At 43.0% G+C, this 19,041-nt stretch overlaps 1 protein-coding gene across 1 annotated transcript in view; it reads right to left on the bottom strand.

Moving 5' to 3' along the window:
* The window catches only part of GRTP1 (growth hormone regulated TBC protein 1), a 56,368-nt gene extending 39,111 nt beyond the window's left edge, over positions 1–17,257 (bottom strand). The window contains exons 1-3 of the mRNA XM_045007414.1: positions 16,908–17,257; positions 14,027–14,178; positions 6,754–6,912 (exon numbers count right to left, since the gene is read on the bottom strand). Coding sequence (XP_044863349.1) covers positions 6,754–6,912; positions 14,027–14,178; positions 16,908–16,957 — 361 coding nt within the window. The 5' untranslated portion in view covers positions 16,958–17,257. The remainder of the gene's footprint in view (positions 1–6,753; positions 6,913–14,026; positions 14,179–16,907) is intronic.
* Between the last annotated feature and the right edge of the window lie 1,784 nt (positions 17,258–19,041).

Raw genomic sequence — 19,041 nt, 5'->3', positions numbered from 1 at the left:
AAAACTGGTCAATATTCTGGCAACTGGATTTAATTTAAAATGACAACAAAAGCAACTTCACTTTTATGGTGTTCAATACCCAAGGCCACACTAAATTATTTAAATATAACCAAAATGTTTGAATAAGCAAGTCTAACTATAGCATCCCACACAGATATGCCTGACCTCTGTACATCCTAGGAGATATTTTATCTTACTGCTTTTCCTTCGTAAAGGAAACAGTTTGTTATGACTGGCTTCCATGACAAAAGCTTAAACTGGGAGAATCTAAGAAGAAAACTGGTAAAAATCATGGTTTGTGCCAGGGAATTCACAGCCAAGATAAATTCATTGCCCTAATCACCACTTCTTCCTTTTAAAGTCAATCAATCAGTTATGGAGTCGTGGGACAGGGAAATACTGTAATTCACTTCCCATGCAAATTTAAAAATCAAGGAGAACAATAACCCCAACAAGCTTGTGTGACAGTCTGATAGTTATAGGCTACAGAAAACTTGTTTTGTTTCTGTTGGTAGAAATAGCAGTGTGGTATCTGCATAATCAGAATACTTTAAAAAAAAAACCACCTCTTTCTTACAGTAAAGTTACAATAAAATGTTCACACACTACACTGCACATTACTGATTAATTTTTCAGGATCAGGTTAATATCCAAAGAACCAGGCTAAAGACTCTGGCTTGCTGGATGAGGAGCCCTTTTCCTCTGGGTATGCTAAAAAGGGTGACCAAATTTCTAAATACCTATCCTCTTGTTAACACATCTCCTGTGAACGTACTTGATGTGAAAGCTTTTCCACCACAAAGACAATCCATATTTTACTAAACCACACACATTTTTCCAATAAAGTGCAATATAAAATCTTATTATTAACAACACAAAAAAGGAATTTGTTGTTGTTCTGTTTAAAATGTTGATCCTTTACTGGAGCATTAAGTAAGCAGGTCAGAGGATCTCTAAGATGCCAGCTTTTTGTCATATAACCAGAATAAATTTATTAAAGTACACTTTGGAAGTTGAGGGAGAGATTAGAACTGACATTTCAGATATGGTGTTTCCCATTCAGTTATGTAGATTAAAAAAAAACAACTATATCAGAAGCTGATTCAAACAAATGTATTAATTGTACAACTTGAGGAAGGCCACATGATTAAAGTGTCAACTCCAGTTGTATTTTCCATTGCCACAGCACATTTTACAACAGAGGTGGGGGAAATTTGCCTGATTTTATGAAGGATTTTAACACATCACATTACATTTAGTAACAACTACATCATCCTGAGGGCTAAGGCCTTTAGAGTATTATACAGTAATTTAAAAAGGAACCAGAGTACAATAGCTAAAGTGTCAGTGGGAGTGCAGAATTTACCCACCTTTTCTAGAAAGGCCAAAACCAATCATCAAGAAACACTGCAAGTTTTCTAGAAGGATGTAGGAAAACTTCATATCCAAGACAGAATTTAAAAAAAAATCAGTTTTCCATTAACCTTAATTTGTTTTTTTACATACAGATGGGAAAGCAACATTTAATTTTTTTAAAAACCATAACCCTACAGTTTGAAATACATTTGACCAGGCAGTGAAGACAGTTAAGCCCCAATCCTGCAATGAGCTCTGCATAGTCAGACTCTATGGCCAAGCGTAGCCCCAGTGACCTTAACAGAGCTGCACAAGGGGCTGAGGTTGAAGAGGGTGAGAGCAGGAGAGGAACGTTGGGAAGAGGCTAGCCGCCCCTCTGCAATCTGTTCCTAGTAAATGTTCTAAGTCATATTTTTTAAAAATTAAAATAATGGTGCATTAATAATACAAGCTGGCACAACAACGGTGTTATCAAATGCAGGAAACAAATCAGCCAAGTAATTTCTCTCTCAATTTATTTCTTTGTTGCAATCCTGATGAGGAAAACCCTTTGCACGTTTCTCTCTCCTTTGTCATCATTACAGCATTTTTTACACCTCATTCAGAAATAAATATTGAGGCCCAGGACCATGCAGCATGAGATGATGAAATGTTTTAAAAAAACTGGAATAAGAACTGTAGAAGCAATTTTTGCAGCAATTAGATACAAATATTCAGACCTAAAGCTGAATGCCTTTCTACAGGATTCTGAGACATCTGGGGGATTTTGACAACCAGACATGCATTCTTTCTTCATCTCATTGTTCCACACTTTTCCAGCTCATCGTAATACATGGATCCTTCCCACTTCACACACAATGCCCATTAACATACTGGACCATCTGTCTAGTTTAATGACAAAAAAGTTACAGGATTAACGTGATGGATGCTACATTGTTCTGTTCATTCATGATGCTTTTGGTTGTTCTTCTTCCCCATCCTTGCATTTGGAAGCGGCTGCCATGTCCAGCCCCTAGGTGGAGGCACGGTCAGGTGGCTCTCCGCAGTGTGCACTGCCCATGCCCACAGGTGCCGCCCCTGCAGTTCCCATTGGCCACTGCTCCCAGCCAATGAGAGCTGCGGAGGCAGCGCTTGGGGCAGTGCACAGAGCTTCCCTGATCACACCTGTGCCTAAGGCCCAGAGGGACATGCCAGTCACATCCAGGAGCTGCACGGAGCCAGGGTAATCAGGGAGCCTGCGGGTATGTCTACACTACGGGATTATTCCGATTTTACATAAACCGGTTTTGTAAAACAGATTGTATAAAGTCAAGCGCACGCGGCGACACTAAGCACATTAAATCGGTGGTGTGCATCCATGGTCCGAGGCTAGCGTCGATTTCTGGAGCGTTGCACTGTGGGTAGCTATTCCGTAGCTATCCCATAGTTCCCGCAGTCTCCCCCGCCCCTTGGAATTCTGGGTTGAGATCCCAGTGCCTGATGGGGCAAAAATCATTGTTGCGGGTGATTCTGGGTAAATGTCGTCACTCATCCTTCCTCTGGGAAAGCAACGGCAGACAATCATTTCGCGCCCTTTTTCCCTGGATTGCCCTGGCAGACGCCATAGCATGGCAACCATGGAGCCTGTTTTGCCTTTTGACACTGTCACCGTATGTGTACTGGATGTCGCTGACAGAGGCGATACTGCAGCACTACACAGCAGCATTCATTTGCTTTTGCATGATAGCAGAGACGGTTATCAGTCGTTCTGTACTGTACTGTCTGCTGCTGTCATGGGTGCCCCTGGCTGAGGTCGGCCGGGGGCGCAAAGACAAAAATGGGAATGACTCCCCGAGTCAATCCCTCCTTTATGGTATCTAAAAATAGAGTCAGTCCTGCCTAGAATATGGGGCAAGTGTACTAGCGAACCAGTGTATCAGAGAACCAGAGAGCACAGCCGCTCCGTGTCAGATCCCGCAGAAATGATGAGCTGCATGCCATTCTAGGAGGTGTCCCTGCAACAACCCCACCCATTGCTTCTCTGCTCCCTCAACCCTCCTGAGCTACCGTTGCAGTGTCCCCCCATTTGTGTGATGAAGTAATAAAGAATGCAGGAATAAAATACACTGACTTGTTAGTGAGATAAAATGAGGGGGAGGCAGCATCCCGCTGCTATGATAGTCCAGGCAGGACATTAAACGGTGAGGGGGAGAGGAGCCCAGCATCCCGCTGCTATGATAGTCCAGGCAGTACAGAATCTTTTCTTTAGACATGAAGGGCGGGGGCTGATGGAGCTCAGCCCCCAGCTGCTATGATGAAGACTGTTACCAGCCGTTCTGTACCATCTACTGGGAATGACCAGGAGTCATTCCTATTTTTACCCAGGTGCCCCTGGCCGACCTCACCTGAGGCCAGCCAGGAGCACTCAGGGGCTAATGATGACGCTGGATAGCAGTCATATTGTACCATCTGCCACCGGGGAGTGGGGGGAGAAGATGCTGCTGTTCACTGACGCAGCATCGCGTCTACCAGCAGCATTCAGTAGACATAGGGTGACATTGAAAAAAAGTCAAGAAACGATTTTTTTCCCCTTTTCTTTCCGGGGGGGGGGGGAGCGGAGGAGGGGTAAATTGACGAGCTATACCCTGAACCACCCCGGACAATGTGTTTGACCCTACAGGCATTGGGAGCTCAGCCAAGAATGCAAATGCTTTTCGGAGACTGAGGGGACTGTGGGATAGCTGGAGTCCTCAGTACCCCCTCCCTCCCTCCATGAGTGTCCATTTGATTCTTTGGCTTTCCGTTACGCTTCTCACGCAGCACTGTGCTGAGTCCCTGCTGTGGCCTCTGTCTGGAGATATTTTTCAAATGCTTTGGCATTTCGTCTTCTGTAACGGAGCTGTGATAGAACAGATTTGCCTCCCCATACAGCAATCAGATCCAGCATCTCCCGTACGGTCCATGCTGGAGCTCTTTTTGTATTTGGGACTGCATCGCCACCCGTGCTGATCAGAGCGCCACGCTGGGCAAACAGGAAATGAAATTCAAAAGTTCGCGGGGCTTTTCCTGTCTACCTGGCCAGTGCATCCGAGTTCAGATTGCTGTCCAGAGCGGTCACAATGGTGCACTGTGGGATACCACCCGGAGGCCAATACTGTCGATTTGCAGCCACACTAACTCTAATCCGATATGGTAATACCGATTTCAGCGCTACTCCTCTCGTCAGGGAGGAGTACAGAAACCGGTTTAAAGAGCCCTTTATATCGATATAAAGGGCCTCGTTGTGTGGACGGGTGCAGCGTTAAAATCGGTTTAAATGTGTAATGTAGACCAGGCCTGCCTTAGCTCCGCTGGGCTGCTGACGGACTTTTAACAGCCCAGTTAGAGGTGCTGACTGGGGTCGCCAGGGTCTCTTTTTGACCGGGCATTCTGCTCAAAAACCGGATGCCTGGCAACCTTATTTGTAGGTTGTTTACCAGAACCATAGACTCTTTGTGAGCAGAAAGTTCTTTTAACATGTCTACAATATTTAGTATTCTGCATGTGCATTATTTCTGCATTTACAGAAATAATAAAATATATTGTTGTATTTCTTCCTCCACTGCAGTACTGCCAACCACAAGCATTCAAAAATCACAAGTCAGGCCCTCATATCATGCGTTTTTAAACCCAATAAGTTTGGAGTTCTTTCTACTTGTCCTTGAACCTTTAGGTCCTAAATTTTGTTGCCATCGTCAAGTTGTGGTAATGATTAAAATGAGATTCTCAGATTCATTTTCCTTGCTTTGATGGTGCTAATAGTATTATCTTAGGTAAAACTATTATCTTAGTGCTAAAGCTACAGCACTTTGGGGAGCATGATTGCCAGAATATTTTGAGAGAATCACACGAATTACAGATTTGTGAAGCGAATATTAACAAGACTACATATTTTTCTTTACTTTACCTTTTAAATCTATCGCAGCATTAGAAATATTTAATATAAAGCAGGAATGCACTGAATGGCTGAATATTAAAATTAAACAGACAAATTACACTGAAATGACATTCAGATGAAGCCAAATATCTGAATAGTGGACAGGATCACAAAGTTTCATGAAATTTAAAAAATTGGGTATATCAATTTTTTTTTCTATTTTCTCCTACCCTCTCACATAGGCTCATGTTATTCTTTCACCTCTAACCATTTTTTCCTATGGCCTCCCAGCTATTGTCTTCTATTTCTTATACAGCTACACAGAGATAAAAGACCATGGCATGGCTGTCACTGGGCTGGGTCAATTGACTCGGGCTTGGGCTGTGGCGCTAAATATTGTTGTACAGACGGTTGGCCTCAGGCTGGAGCCCAAGCTCTGGGACACTCCACCCTCACCATCTCTCTTCCTCTTCTCAGAGCTCAATCCTGTTTTTTCAGTTCCTTATTCGCTTATTCACTATTCATTTTAATTCCCATCATCTCCAATTCTCCCTGTTTGTCTTTACCTCCCTCTTTATTTCTTCTTACAACTCATTTGTGTTCCCTTTGCTCCTCATCCCAACACGGTGCTTTGTTTCACAGACTGACTTAGCCAAACAGTCACCTGCTGTCCTGGTGAGATCCCTCGTTTTACTGCCTAGCATTGCAGAGGGATTGCTCTCATTGCCTTTGCTCTCTAGAGGCCACTGGTGAGGCTGACCTTAGACAATCATCTTAGTTGCTCCCCCTACACACCCCTAAACTGCAGCTCACAATTCAGCAAGGGAATACTGAAGCTTGATGATTTCTGGTCTGGACATTCTTCCTGCAGGAGTCTGGAAATGCAGTTCCAAAATGCCTTACTCAGGTATGTAAGGCAAAACTCCCACAAACTGCTGCTAGTATTTTGTTTTAAAATTGAAAGCTGGAAAAAATGTTATTTGGCCAAAGACAAAATTGTTACAAAGCCAAGTCAATTACCCATTGCTAAGATAAAGTTTGGTACAACTCTAACTTAAAGCACCTGATTCTTTCAATAGTCACAAAAAAAGAAAAAGAATGCCTGCTGGAACTGTCATCCTAATGAAACAACTTTACAGCTGTGCTGACACTGAGGACGGCAGTGCACAATGAAACAATCACAGAACTATGCCAATTTGTGTGTCAGCTTCTTTAGAAAAATGTCATTATTACAGTTGGCTCAGTCTGAATATCAAGTAACCGCAATCTACTTACCACCACCACCTGCCCATTCATTTTAAGTTTGGAAGGAGCATTGTTGAGTCTCAAGAGAGTGGTGTTATTACAGAGTTTGTGGCTATTCTAGTTTTCACATTAATCATTATTAAACCACTACTAAACATTTACAGAAACACAGCTTTACTGTCACACACAATTTAATCTGTAACTCTTACTTAACAACACATGTTTATACATATAGTCAATAACTATTAGGACATAACCTGTCTTAATTGCTTCCACCAGCGTGTCACTCTTCTCTCCCTCAAGAAGTTTATTATAGTATCCAGGGTTTTGTTCCATGTTGGCCTGGGCTCCACTTACAATCATCCAGATCAGCGCACGATGCTCATTGGGAATGCCTTTCCTGATATATCTCTTCACTGCAATGCAACAAACAAAAAAAGTTATTTTTCTTCTGGAAACAAACAGGAAGTTGAGAAGTTCCAGGAGAACTCCTGACAAGCATTCATTGATTACAATGCTTCCTCTCTCCTCCACGTAAGAGGCCAAAAGTGAAGACAAACATTTAGATTTACTTATTGAGTATGCAGCAGATTTCAGTGGCCAGAATATACTGTACTATACTAAGTGTCAAAATACAGCCACAAACCCACACAAAACCCGTCTCCCCTCCCACAAAACACACAATTAAGCAGGTGGTTTCCAGTGACTCCACAGATTCATCATAGAGCTGTCCTTTTCCACAGGCTTAATGTATATGTACTACAGGGAGAGTGAATTATGATCAGCTGAACACTATCCCATACATTAAAGTTTTAATCCCCCTCCCCCTCCATTTTCATTGTGATGTCCTCTTGGATGGAGATTTGAAAATAAATGGTTTTCCCATTGATTTTTTTCTTTTTTCATTTGTCAAATATTGATTTTTCATCTTTCCTTGTACTTCTAACAGAGGTTGACATTGTGGTTTTTTGTTTGATTGATTATGCATCAGCATCACTGAGGACGTTAGCATGACTCTGCGATTAGGGGTTGGCAGTTCACTAGTGCTGCTGCAAAGCCCAGTAATAGAAACGCTAGACCGCACGCAAGTGCATTTTTACTCACTCAGGGCTAGTAGCTACTGTCTGAATGACCCTGTTGGAGAGCCAGGAGGAATGAGAGAGAAACAATGGATTTTTTCACATGATAGCTGGAGAGGCTTTTGTTTTTATAAATCCAGACCAATCCCCCCTTCCTCCCCCCCCCACACCTTCACCTTCAGATTCTTGCCACGTTAATTGGCATCAAATTATAGGTCTAAACTACATGCCAGTATCCTTTTAATATCTCTTCACCATGTCCTCTCTTATTAACACACACCTAAGCATGAGCAACAAGGATACAAGCTTACAGGAAGATTCATTAACACAGGAACAGCTAAAGTAATTACCTCCTAGGAAAGGTATCTGAATACTCACAAACACCTGCTGCTCGGAAGTGGTATTCCTAAAATACCAACCACGTCATTTAAAAGCTACTGTGAATTTTGAAGCTCAAGAAATACAGTATATATGTACTGCACTACCTCAAGTGATTAGCCCTGCCTAAGCCAAGAGGTATGTATATGTGAAAGACTCTATGCATGCCCCTAAAAGTGTACTCACTTGTTAGGTTGAGGATTATTTGGTTTTATCATAACTAATATTATGCCTTTTCTTAAAAGGATTATTCCAAAAATGTACTCCCCCTTGTAACTGGTCTCCTCCTGGCATAACTTGACTCTGAAAGCCTAGCCAGCATCAAACATAAATCTAAATCAAATGCAGGAAGCAGGGACAAGCCTTTGACTTTGGTATCCAGTACAAGGGGACAGCAGCCCTGCAGCTTAACATACTCTCATTACTCCTCAGTGTCATTGTCCTCATGACAACAAATGTCCTTAGGCTTTCAATGAGAAAGCCCAAGTATAAGGGATATACTGTTGACCACATACCCCCAAACTCAGTTACAAACAAGGCAAGTTCTTCTGCAAATGTCAGCACTACACATCAGAGCCTTTTTACAGTGCTGCCTCCGTCACTTCATTATAATGCCTAACATAGTGGATTTTAAAATAAAGCAAGAACTGCCCATCATCATCCAAGAGAAACCCAGACTATAGAGGTGACACAGGAGCTCTAAAAAGAAAGATTAGTTATAATTTTCCAAAGTATATTTTGTTTTCTATAGTTGTTAGCCTGCCTCCCAGTCACTTTCCTCAAAAAAAAAAAGAAAGCAAAACACAAGAACATTTCATAGAGTGGAATATCCTCCAATTACAGTACTTGTAACCTCTTTTAAGGAGCATTACATCTTGCATGATTCTTCCTCCCTCACCTGACTCAGACAGCAAACTAAACCAAAGGTCCTGATCCCACAAAAGACTCCAGAAGAGCAGGCTCCTGCATCCACACAATGCTCCACGGACTATCAAGGTTGGTGGCACACATGGTGTTATTTGCATGAACAGCAGTACATATAACCTCAGTTTAAACTGAGCCTGCCCACTTGTATAATAAATGAAAAAACCTTTAATCAAGGTATGTTGTCTGTATAACACTAGTGAAAGGATGATACCAACCTGAAATCTAGTCCATTCTTTAAAAATGAGAGTAAAGCAGTTCCAGTACTGCACTTGCCTCTGGCTCACCATGCCAGGTTATGTGGATTTAAAATCACATTTATGAATATATTTCTCTCTCTGTTACAGGAGAAAAGATCCACAGAGGGAAACAGAATATATTTAAAGTACTGCCAAGTGCCCAAAGTAAGTGAAATTAAAAATAAATAAATTAAAAAAAATCTGGTTTTCCCAGTATTGGAGATTACTTATAACAACAACAGATAAGAGAACTGTGACAGAAGTGCAATTTTTAAGTTGACAGCATTCCCTTAATGGTGGTATTTTCACATTCACTCAGAAAACTCCTTTTCCTTTGCCTATAGATAAGACATGCTTTTGGTATAGCATAACAAATTATGTCTGTCTATGGTGTGGTTAGGCAAAGTCATTTGGGAATGTATTAATTAAAAACAAAAAAGAAAAAAAAAAGACTTGTTTTATCCAAAAATATTATCAAAGTTCCATTATGAAGTATTTCATATTTGCAGCATATTTCTGCACATAAAAAAACAAATGTAAGTGTTGAGGAAAATAGCACATACCCTAAAGAAATACAAGCAAGAGCACAGCTGAAGCCAGGAGACAAGCATATGGAATTTTAAAAGTTGCTTATTTTATTCTCAACACATCAGAAAGAAGCAGTGGATTTTGTGTACAGTTGGCATTCAAGTTATGGATAAGCATGAGATTGGAAATAGTTTATATTTTCTTTGTAACATCTTCATTCCCCTCTCGCCACACAAACGCCCACCTCACCCCATGTTTTATATTCTAAACAAACATGTTCCTGTTGTTTCATTTTCCAGTACCTTCTCTAATTTTAAGTGCTATGATTAATTTGATCTATTACCCTTCAAAGAAGACTGAAGAAGTTTAAAGGTGTATTTAGGTATATAGAGAGAGACAGTGAAAGCAAAATTAACAGGCGCAAAAAACAAAAATGGCACAAATGAGGAAAAATGAAGGACTTTCTTCATGCAGTGTAAAAAAATTACAGAACAAACACAATCAAAGACAGGAATTGAAGCTGCAATTGTTTTGACAATCAACAGACAAGCACTTAGGTCACACACACATTACAGGACACAAACAACAGAACACATAGCTTCATTACAATTTGAAAAGGTACTATCATTTTATAAAAAGAACAAGGAGTCCTTAAAAAGCAACAAAGAGTCCTGTGGCACCTTATAGACTAACAGATGTCATAAGTTTTTGTGGGTGAATACCACTTCGGGTATGGCTACACTTACGGTTTAGTTTGCAGCGCTGGTCATCCAGCTGTGCAGGGCCAGCGCTGGTGTGTGGCCACATTTGCAGTATTTGCAGCGCTGTTGGGAGTGATGCATTATGGGCAGCTATCCCAGCGTTCAAGTGGCCGCAACGTGCTTTTCAAAAGAGGGGGGTGGAGTGGGGTCTAGTGTGACAGGGAGCGGGGGGAAAGAGAGAGGGGATTTTTGGAGCCAACACTGTGTGTTTAGCTTCCTGCATTGAAAAATCAGAACATGTTTCCGACCCCTTAGTCTTAACTCTTAATTGCAAACAGCCTGCAGCCAACACGACTCCCCGCTGTTTCACTCCCTCCCTGCCTGCCTCTCATTTGATTGTTTACAGCCAGGTACAGATGATCACAGCAAACAGGAGCTCTGTTTGTTTTTTAGATAAGCAACGGAGCTCCAATCGGAGCTCCTTCATAACAAAACAAAGAGAGGCTGCATAACAAAACAAAGAGAGTAATTTATAAAAGCATTCTGGGATACATCCTTATACCCTGGAGGCCAATCACAGCGCTGGTGTGTGGCCACACTTGATGACCAGCGCTGCAGCACCAGCGCTGGAATCCTTATTCCCCATGCTGAGTGAGGTGTACGGCCAGCGCTGCAGCCAGGGAGTTGCAGTGCTGGAAGTGCCCTGCAGGTGTGGCCACTTACTAATTGCAGCGCTGGTGGAGGCTTTCCAGCGCTGCAACTCGCCAGTGTAGCCATACCCTCTGTCAGACTCATGACAGGTGTCCTTGTGGCACCTTAGAGACTAACAAATTTATTTGGGAATAAGCTTTCGGGGGCTAGAACCACTTCATCAAATGCATGGAGTGGAAAATACAGGCCTAATCTGATGGTGTCCAGTTTGCAAATTAATTCTAGTTCTGCAGTTTCACATTGGAGTCTGTTTTTGAAGTTTTTTTGTTGAAGAATTGCCACTTTTAGGTCTATAATTGAGTGACCAGGGAGATTGAAGTGTTCTCCTACTGGTTTTTTAATGTTATGATTCCTGATGTCAGATTTGTGTCCATTTATTCTTTTGCGTAGAGATTAGGCCTGAATAAAGACTGAGAGTGGTTGGGTCAGTACAAAACCTAAACGTAATTTCCCCCTACTGTTACTCGCACCTTCTTGTCAACTGTCTGAAATAGGCCACTCATTACCGCTTCAAAAGTTATTTTTCCTCCTTTGGTATCCTGCTGTTAATTGAATTGTCTTGTTAGACTGACCTCACACTTGGTAAAGCAACTCAAATCTTTTCATGTATTTAGACCTGCTCCTGTATTTTCCATCAGATTCATGGAGTGAAGTGGGTTCTAGCCCACAAAAGTTTATGCCCAAATAAATTTGTTAGTCTCTAAGGTGCCACAAGGATTCCTCGTTGTTTTTGCTGATACAGACTAACACAGCTACCACTCTGAAACCTGTTACCATTTTATATCATTTCCTCATTTAGTTCTTGAAGAGTACTGGGTACAATAGCATGACTAAGTGGAACAGTATACAAGATCCAATGCCTTTTACAGAGTAATTTGGAATGTACAGCTGTATTCCGTTTAACAGGATTTTGAAAATTACTCTAGTTCACTTCTAAAATTATTAGAAGAAAAATTGAAATTGTGTCCAAATACCTCACATCTGAACATGCCATATACAGTCTGGACAACAAGCTACAAAGTGGAAACACACAGGAGAAGCCTATGCATTCATTCAGCGTTTGATAAGACATTTCTGACGGGTTGCAAATTATAGAAGCTGGTTTCACAAATATTCTGTATGTCCACAAACTGCAGACCCTTTTCCAACCCACAGCAGCTTAGTGCATTCGCATCATAAGGCTGATAAGGTTTACAGTAAGTACTTTCTGCTACAAGTTGTTTCCAGCAGCAAGTAGGTTACTTGAATTTCTTACACAGGCACACTGTAGGTGGGAATTAAAGTAACTTTCAGTGGTCATGTACGGCTCTAGTATTGCACCTCTGGTGCTTGTTGACCAGCTGTAAATGAATCAAAGAAGAAAGCTGACTTGGGACACTGTAAAGAAAGCACAGATTGCCACAGAACAGCTTGGGAGGGGGAGAAGAGAGGAGAAAACTTGTCAGGTAATGGGAGAGAGAGAGAGAAAAGAGGAGCAAGAAGTGAACCAAGGGTGGGGAATGAAAGACAGCAGGACTGAAATAGCTAGGACAAGGTGAGGAACAAGGTAGAGGGATAGCAAATATTGGATGAAGAAAGAGCAAATGGAATGATGATCAAAATTCATATGACCCATCTTTCTGGAACTCTGATCAAGGATAACAGGATATACAGCATAACAGTTGTTAAAGCACCCTAATTAGTTTTCTTTCAAGCAGAACAGAACTATGAATGTACACATGCCATGTCAGACACGAGGCATCTGCATGCAACAAATCAACACATAAATATGCCGTATTTCCAAATTAATGAATTAGCATTACATCCCTTCTTCTTGTTAGTATGATAGTAATTAGGAGCTTTTCTGGGGCCTGAGGACATATGGGCGTGGAACTGCTGAGATATCATACATTAAATGGTCCTTTGAGGTCCAGTAGAACTACACTACACATTCTGAAAGGGTCTCAGATCTTCCCTGGGGAAGTAGAAAATTAGGGTGTGGGTTGTGGAGGTTCTCAGAGGGACTGTACAGAAGAACTGGAAGTTAAACCCTCCTCACTCTGTTTTGCATTATGATCAGTTTGCATTTGGAATAGACATTACAGGATCAGCAATTCAGACTCCTGAAGCATCAGAGCAATGAAACCAAAAGGTGGGGGTGGGGGGAGATGAAGGGTTCAGAGGATTAACAGACTGACTTGTCACAGTTCCAATGGATGAGTGATCCTGAAGGATAAGAATGTCCTCACAAACTGGCAACTATCCATATATGTTTGTGTCTTTAATTACATTTCCCCCCTCCAGTTTCACACCCTAGACTTCCATACACTGGGCTATTATAAGAGGTTTTCCTGCTTTTTGAACTGGCAATTAAGAGTTCTGTTAACATCTTCTCAAATATTTGCACCTAGCTCTTCTGTTAATTTTACTTCCTCTGTTTTTAAATTTTGATTATTAAGTCTTAGCAAGTAATAGTGCTTTTTAGCCATAAGACTTCCACCATTTGTGAAAAGGGAGTTAACAAGGCACAGAAAACTCAAGCAACTTGCAAAATGTCAGAGAACAAGTCAATGGTGCGCCAAACCTGGGAAAAGAACTCAGCTCTCCAGTTCTTTACGCTTTCTGCTGCACCATGCAACTATCCTTTAATGAGGTCGCTTGAGTACACAAATATGTAAAGTACTACAAGCAATATTTTTGTTACTATCTGGTCTCTCACAGGTATAATCCTTCTTGATTATAGACATAGTGACTAAGATATTATGATGTACATCAAATAGGATTACTCCCTTGTGAGTTTTAAATCAAATTGATTATCCCTAGAACAGCAGCACGTTTGTTTATGTATTATTACTGAATTCAGTCTGTTATTACTTAGAGCAGAAAAGACATTTAGTATTGTGTTCTCTAGTGCAAGCCAATTTAAACTTAAATTCTATTCTCAACACTGATTTACATTCAGGTCCAATAAGATACAAACATATAACTTACCTTTTAAACTTTTCTGTATCCTATTATTCCCCTTTAGAAGCTTTGACCATTTTATTGCTCTTCTAGTGAGTATCACCAGATATCTAGAAAAGAATTCTTCATATGACACATAATCAAAGTCTTCTGGCCTTTCAAATCCATATGGATCAACCCTACAATATAAAAGAAGTTATTGTACACAAAATTTCTCCACATGCAGATTTAAAAAGTATGCTTTAGTAAACTAAATTCTGGTGGTATTTCCAGGGCCGCGGAGAGCGGGTTCAGGCCCCGGTGGAAAACATTTTTCAGGCCCCCCAGCAAGGGTGGACCAGCTAAACAGGGCCGACGAAGACGGGCCCTCTTCCAGACTGCCAGGCCCCGGTAATTTGTACCGGTTTCCCCCCATTCTCATCGGTCCTGGGTATTCCTGAAGAACAGTTATAGAAAATACAAAACAATGAACTGGAACATTTGTAATTTATGGTCAGTGCCAGACTTCATTGCTTTTGGCAACAGAGAGATTCAGAGCCGAAGATCTATTTTGTAGACAATTGGCTTAAACTGTGACTAATTGGGAAGAGGTTTTCATAATACAGAAAAAATAGGCAATAACAAATGCAACGAATATAGATTGCAAAGGTAAGAGTCTATGGTTCAAAGATGCAAAAAATTAGTTTTTCCACTAGTTCTGTGCTAGTAAAAACAGATAGTGATAACTGATTCAATTACAAAGATGACCTTAAAAATGTGCGCTTTTTTGTAACTTTTTGGCAATAACCCATTTAAAGAAAAACACTCTTTGAAAAGTGACTACATAGTAATGGCCCCCATTTTCCCCTTCACCAGATCTACTCCATGTATGTGTTTGGCATCAGGTGTACTTATTTACAATAACTAGGGTTTTTTGTTTTTACAATTTTTTATTCCCATTAGCAATGAAGAACCAACATTGGCTATTGAAAAGTGAATTGGATATTATTCTGGCTCATACATCAACTGAAGTGATGATAGATCCCACCTGTGCAAAACACTTTGTGTGGAAGAACCATTACACTTGCCCCAGTGAAGTCAATGGGTCTTTGCCTGGGCACAGGGATCCACTCATGCAGAGCAGCTTGAAAGATCTATCGCGGTCTAAATTCCAACTGTGAGGGCAAATTCAGATCTCAGTTTACACAAGTCCAGCCTCAAATAATGACATGGAATTGGATGGGTGTAACCATAGGGAGAATTTGATCCATTGAATCTTTTATTGGTGATGATACATGAGTCAGAAGAAGCACTACTGGATGTTCAGACCCACTGAGTTCACAGGGCTGGCAGTTAGAAAAAAAATCTTTCATTTGTATGCTGACCAAATCTGATGTGGAATCAGAGAGACAGATACAAACATTGAACCCTATAATACAGTTTGTAGAGTCACTAATCATTTAGTTATGGTCTTACTCAGAAAAGGGTTGGGTTTTTTTCATTAGTTTTATAATTAAAGAAACCTTTCACACTCATACACACAGCATTAAGACAATTCAAGAAAGCATGATACTTCAACCCACACACGTCATGTTTAGGATTCTGATAATGAAGGTAGAGGACACAGATTCATTTCATAATTCAGTCTGACTGTTGGGAAGCAGGAAAGAGACAGGTTTCAAAAATTATGATGATATTCTCCTCAACAGTTAAGTAATCCCATATCTACAGGCACTGTGCCTTATCCGAAGTCCTGGGTGGTCTCCTGATTTTACAAAATTTTCTTGTTTGTTGTTTAACAGAAGCTTATATGTATGTTAAAGCCATTAATCTATTATTTTTAAGAGATTCTTTGTTCCAGTGCATCACTAATGGTTTCTTGGAAACGGAGAGAATGACACTGACAAACTTCCCTTCGGAATATATTCATCCTCTCTAAACCCCCACAGCATGACACCCTTCCAAGCTTTGTTTTACAGTAGTTAATATTCACATTTCTATATTTACTATCTCTAATCTTTCTGGCAACAGGTATATGTCATTAATACAATTATACAAAACTGTTTTACATCTATTTATGGAGAATGTATTGTAAGACATATTTAATTACTTCTTTTTAATCTCTTCCAAAGTCATTCTTCCATAGACTTTGCTTTACCCCAAACCCTTCATTGTTCCATGTAAGAAATTGATAGAAAAGATACCACTCTGAAGGCCCACTACCTAGAAAAAGTATCTCTTTCCAAGTACTGAACATTGGGTTTCACAGATCCTGCTTTTTTTTCCTTCTTCCAACTGAAGAAATAGTTTAAATATAAAAAATAAATAAGCAAATGATTAAAAAAATATTTTCAATTGCTGCACCTCCTTTTAATTTTTATGGGCATTAAAGGTTATCTACCAAGAGAAAATCTTAACAGAACATATGCCCCCATGTAAGAGGCTTTTGAATGTTAATCTCAGTTTTGTTTTTTTGGTTCGGTTGTTGGGGGGGGGCTCGACTTTAGAGCCATTTAATCCAGTGAAGCGCCAACATACTATATTGCGATATGGCCCTCCCTAAGTGAGAAAAACCTCAAAAACATGGGCTTAGGCTATTGCTAATTATTAAGGAAAATCTCCGTGGTGCTATCTAGCTGCAACAACGGGAATGAGGGCAATTCTGAGCAATAAGTAAAATTACAGCGAAAGTGTCAGTTCTTTGAAAAAAAAACACCCGCCAAACCCGCCTTCAGCACAGAGCCAGGCTTTGCCCAGCGTCCTCAGCTTGAACCCAGACTCCGGAGGAGTCTCTCTCCGAACAGGAGCGAGCTGGGGGGCCCGCTCGCGGCGCACCCGGCACCTCCCCAAACACACAGGGAAGCGAAGTACAGCGCTAGGGCGTGAGCGCATTACAAGGAAACGACCCCCCCAGCCCGGGCATATGTACCTGGGAATGCCGGACCCAGGCTCCCGCGCGCCGCCTTCGCCCTCCTCCATGGCCGGGCAGCGCTGGGGGCTTCCCCGGCAGAGACGCGTCCGCGCCGCGCTGGCCCGGCGGCAGCGGCAGCACTAGCGGGGGGTGCCGACCTGAGCGGAGTTTCTCCCCGGGCCGCTCCGGCGGGAGGGAGCTCGCCTCACACAGGGCGGCAGCGGCAGCAACAGCGCCTCCCCCGCCGCCGCCGCCCCCCACTCGGGACCGGCCCCATAAGGGGCAGAGGCTCCAAAGTTCAGCCCCTCGGCGCCCCGGGCGCTCCTTCTTCCTCCCCCGCGAGAGCTGCCGTGACACGCCGGGGAGACACGCGGGGAGCTCCCGTGCCGGAGCCGGCTCGGCGCAGCGCAGGGGCAAGGCAGCTGCCCACGGCCGGCCCCCACCGGCCCACCTGGGCTGTCACCTGAGGCGCTGCTGCCCCCGGGAGCCCAGCGCCAAGTTGCGGAGGTGGCTGAGACTCCGGCAACGCGATGCAGCTGCCTCCGGGGCAGAGCCCTTGTCTCCAGTGACTCCGCCTCACCTGCCCCTCCTCCCTCCCCCCCGCCACCTCCGGCTGCCGCCGCCGCCGCTGCTCTTTCCCTGACTCCCGACTCGCAGAGGGGCGGGATCCCGGGCCCCGCCCCGTTGACTCCTGTGCAGCCGGCCGGGAATGAGCGGGCGCTGCAGCCTCTTCCCGCCTCCCCGCCCGCACTCGGGGCCCAGCCTCCATGGCAGGGTCAGGGTCGGGCTCTCGCCCCGGCGAAGAGGGGTCGGTGCCTGGCCGGTGCCCGCGCTGCAGCGGAGCTTCTCCGGTTGCAGCTGACTGAGCTCCTGAGACCGGCATCGCCTCTCTGGCTGCCGCGCGGGACTTGGCCAGCCTTGCACCCACCCCCACCTATGGCCCCAGGCGGATCACGGGAGTTTGGCTGCAGATCCCGGTGGGACCGGGCGGGAGGATGCCCCCAAGACTCTCGCACTTCACTGGTTCGAGTATCAGAGGGGTAGCCGTGTTAGTCTGGTTCTGTAAAAGCAGCAAAGAATCCTGTGGCACCTTATAGACTAACAGACGTTTTGCAGCATGAGCTTTCGTGGGTGAATACCCACTTCTTCGGATGCAAGTGAAGAAGAAGTGGGTATTCACCCACGAAAGCTCATGCTGCAAAACGTCTGTTAGTCTATAAGGTGCCACAGGATTCTTTGCTGCTTTCACTGGTTCGGCAGCTGCAAGCTTCACCTACCCAGGATGGCACAAAAGGTTGTTACAAAGAGGAGGGAGAAAAACTATTCTCTTCAACCTCTAAGGATAAGCCAGAGGTACACCTGGAGGGACTTCGGTGCCAAAAAGTTAAAAATGCTGCATACAATATTTTAAAATTCTGCAAAAATTTTGTCAGAAGAACACCATATAATCACTAGTTTCAATTATTTTGATAATTTATTACAAAATACCCATCATCAAGTATATCTGTAACATTACTAGACACCTAGCAACCCTACCCCTGGCCCACACACTCACACCCCATACCCCTGCACACACACCCCCAACCCAGACACTCAGACCCAGGGATCCAGAGGGAGAAACAGCCTGATGCTGGGTCCCAGGCTTCCATGGCATTTCTTGTGTGCCACCACCTCCCTCCTTCAGGGCATGCTGAGAACTGCAGCTGCTGGGATGGTGCCAAATTGGTGTGGCTATACTGAATGAATGGTGTGAGCATAACTTTATATGACTTAAACATGGCTGAATGGCTGCAGAGGATCCTGGGAGCAGGTTCCCTTTAAGCAGAAGCAAATTTAATAAAGGACTGGCAAAATCTGCATGTACGATCAATATTGAACCTATTGGTCAGCAAATATGGGCCCATGTAAAAGTAAATATAAAGTTCCAGCATGGAGCACAGGTCCACCTGGTTTTAGCGACCTTACAGCAAGTACATCATGCAGAGAACCAGAGTGAATGATTGCTGAGTGAGTAAACGTGGGATGGGGTGATGTTCATTCGGTACCACCACCTCCAGCCCCTTCGAAAACACTAATTAGGTAAAAGTAGTAACCACATGCCCACTGGGCATGCTTTTAAGACATGTGACTCCTTTAAGGAAAAAGAGTAAAG

The sequence above is a fragment of the Mauremys mutica genome, chromosome 1 (assembly GCF_020497125.1).
Source record: "Mauremys mutica isolate MM-2020 ecotype Southern chromosome 1, ASM2049712v1, whole genome shotgun sequence".
Lineage (NCBI taxonomy): Eukaryota > Metazoa > Chordata > Testudines > Geoemydidae > Mauremys > Mauremys mutica.
This window is presented reverse-complemented; position numbering and strand designations above follow the sequence as displayed.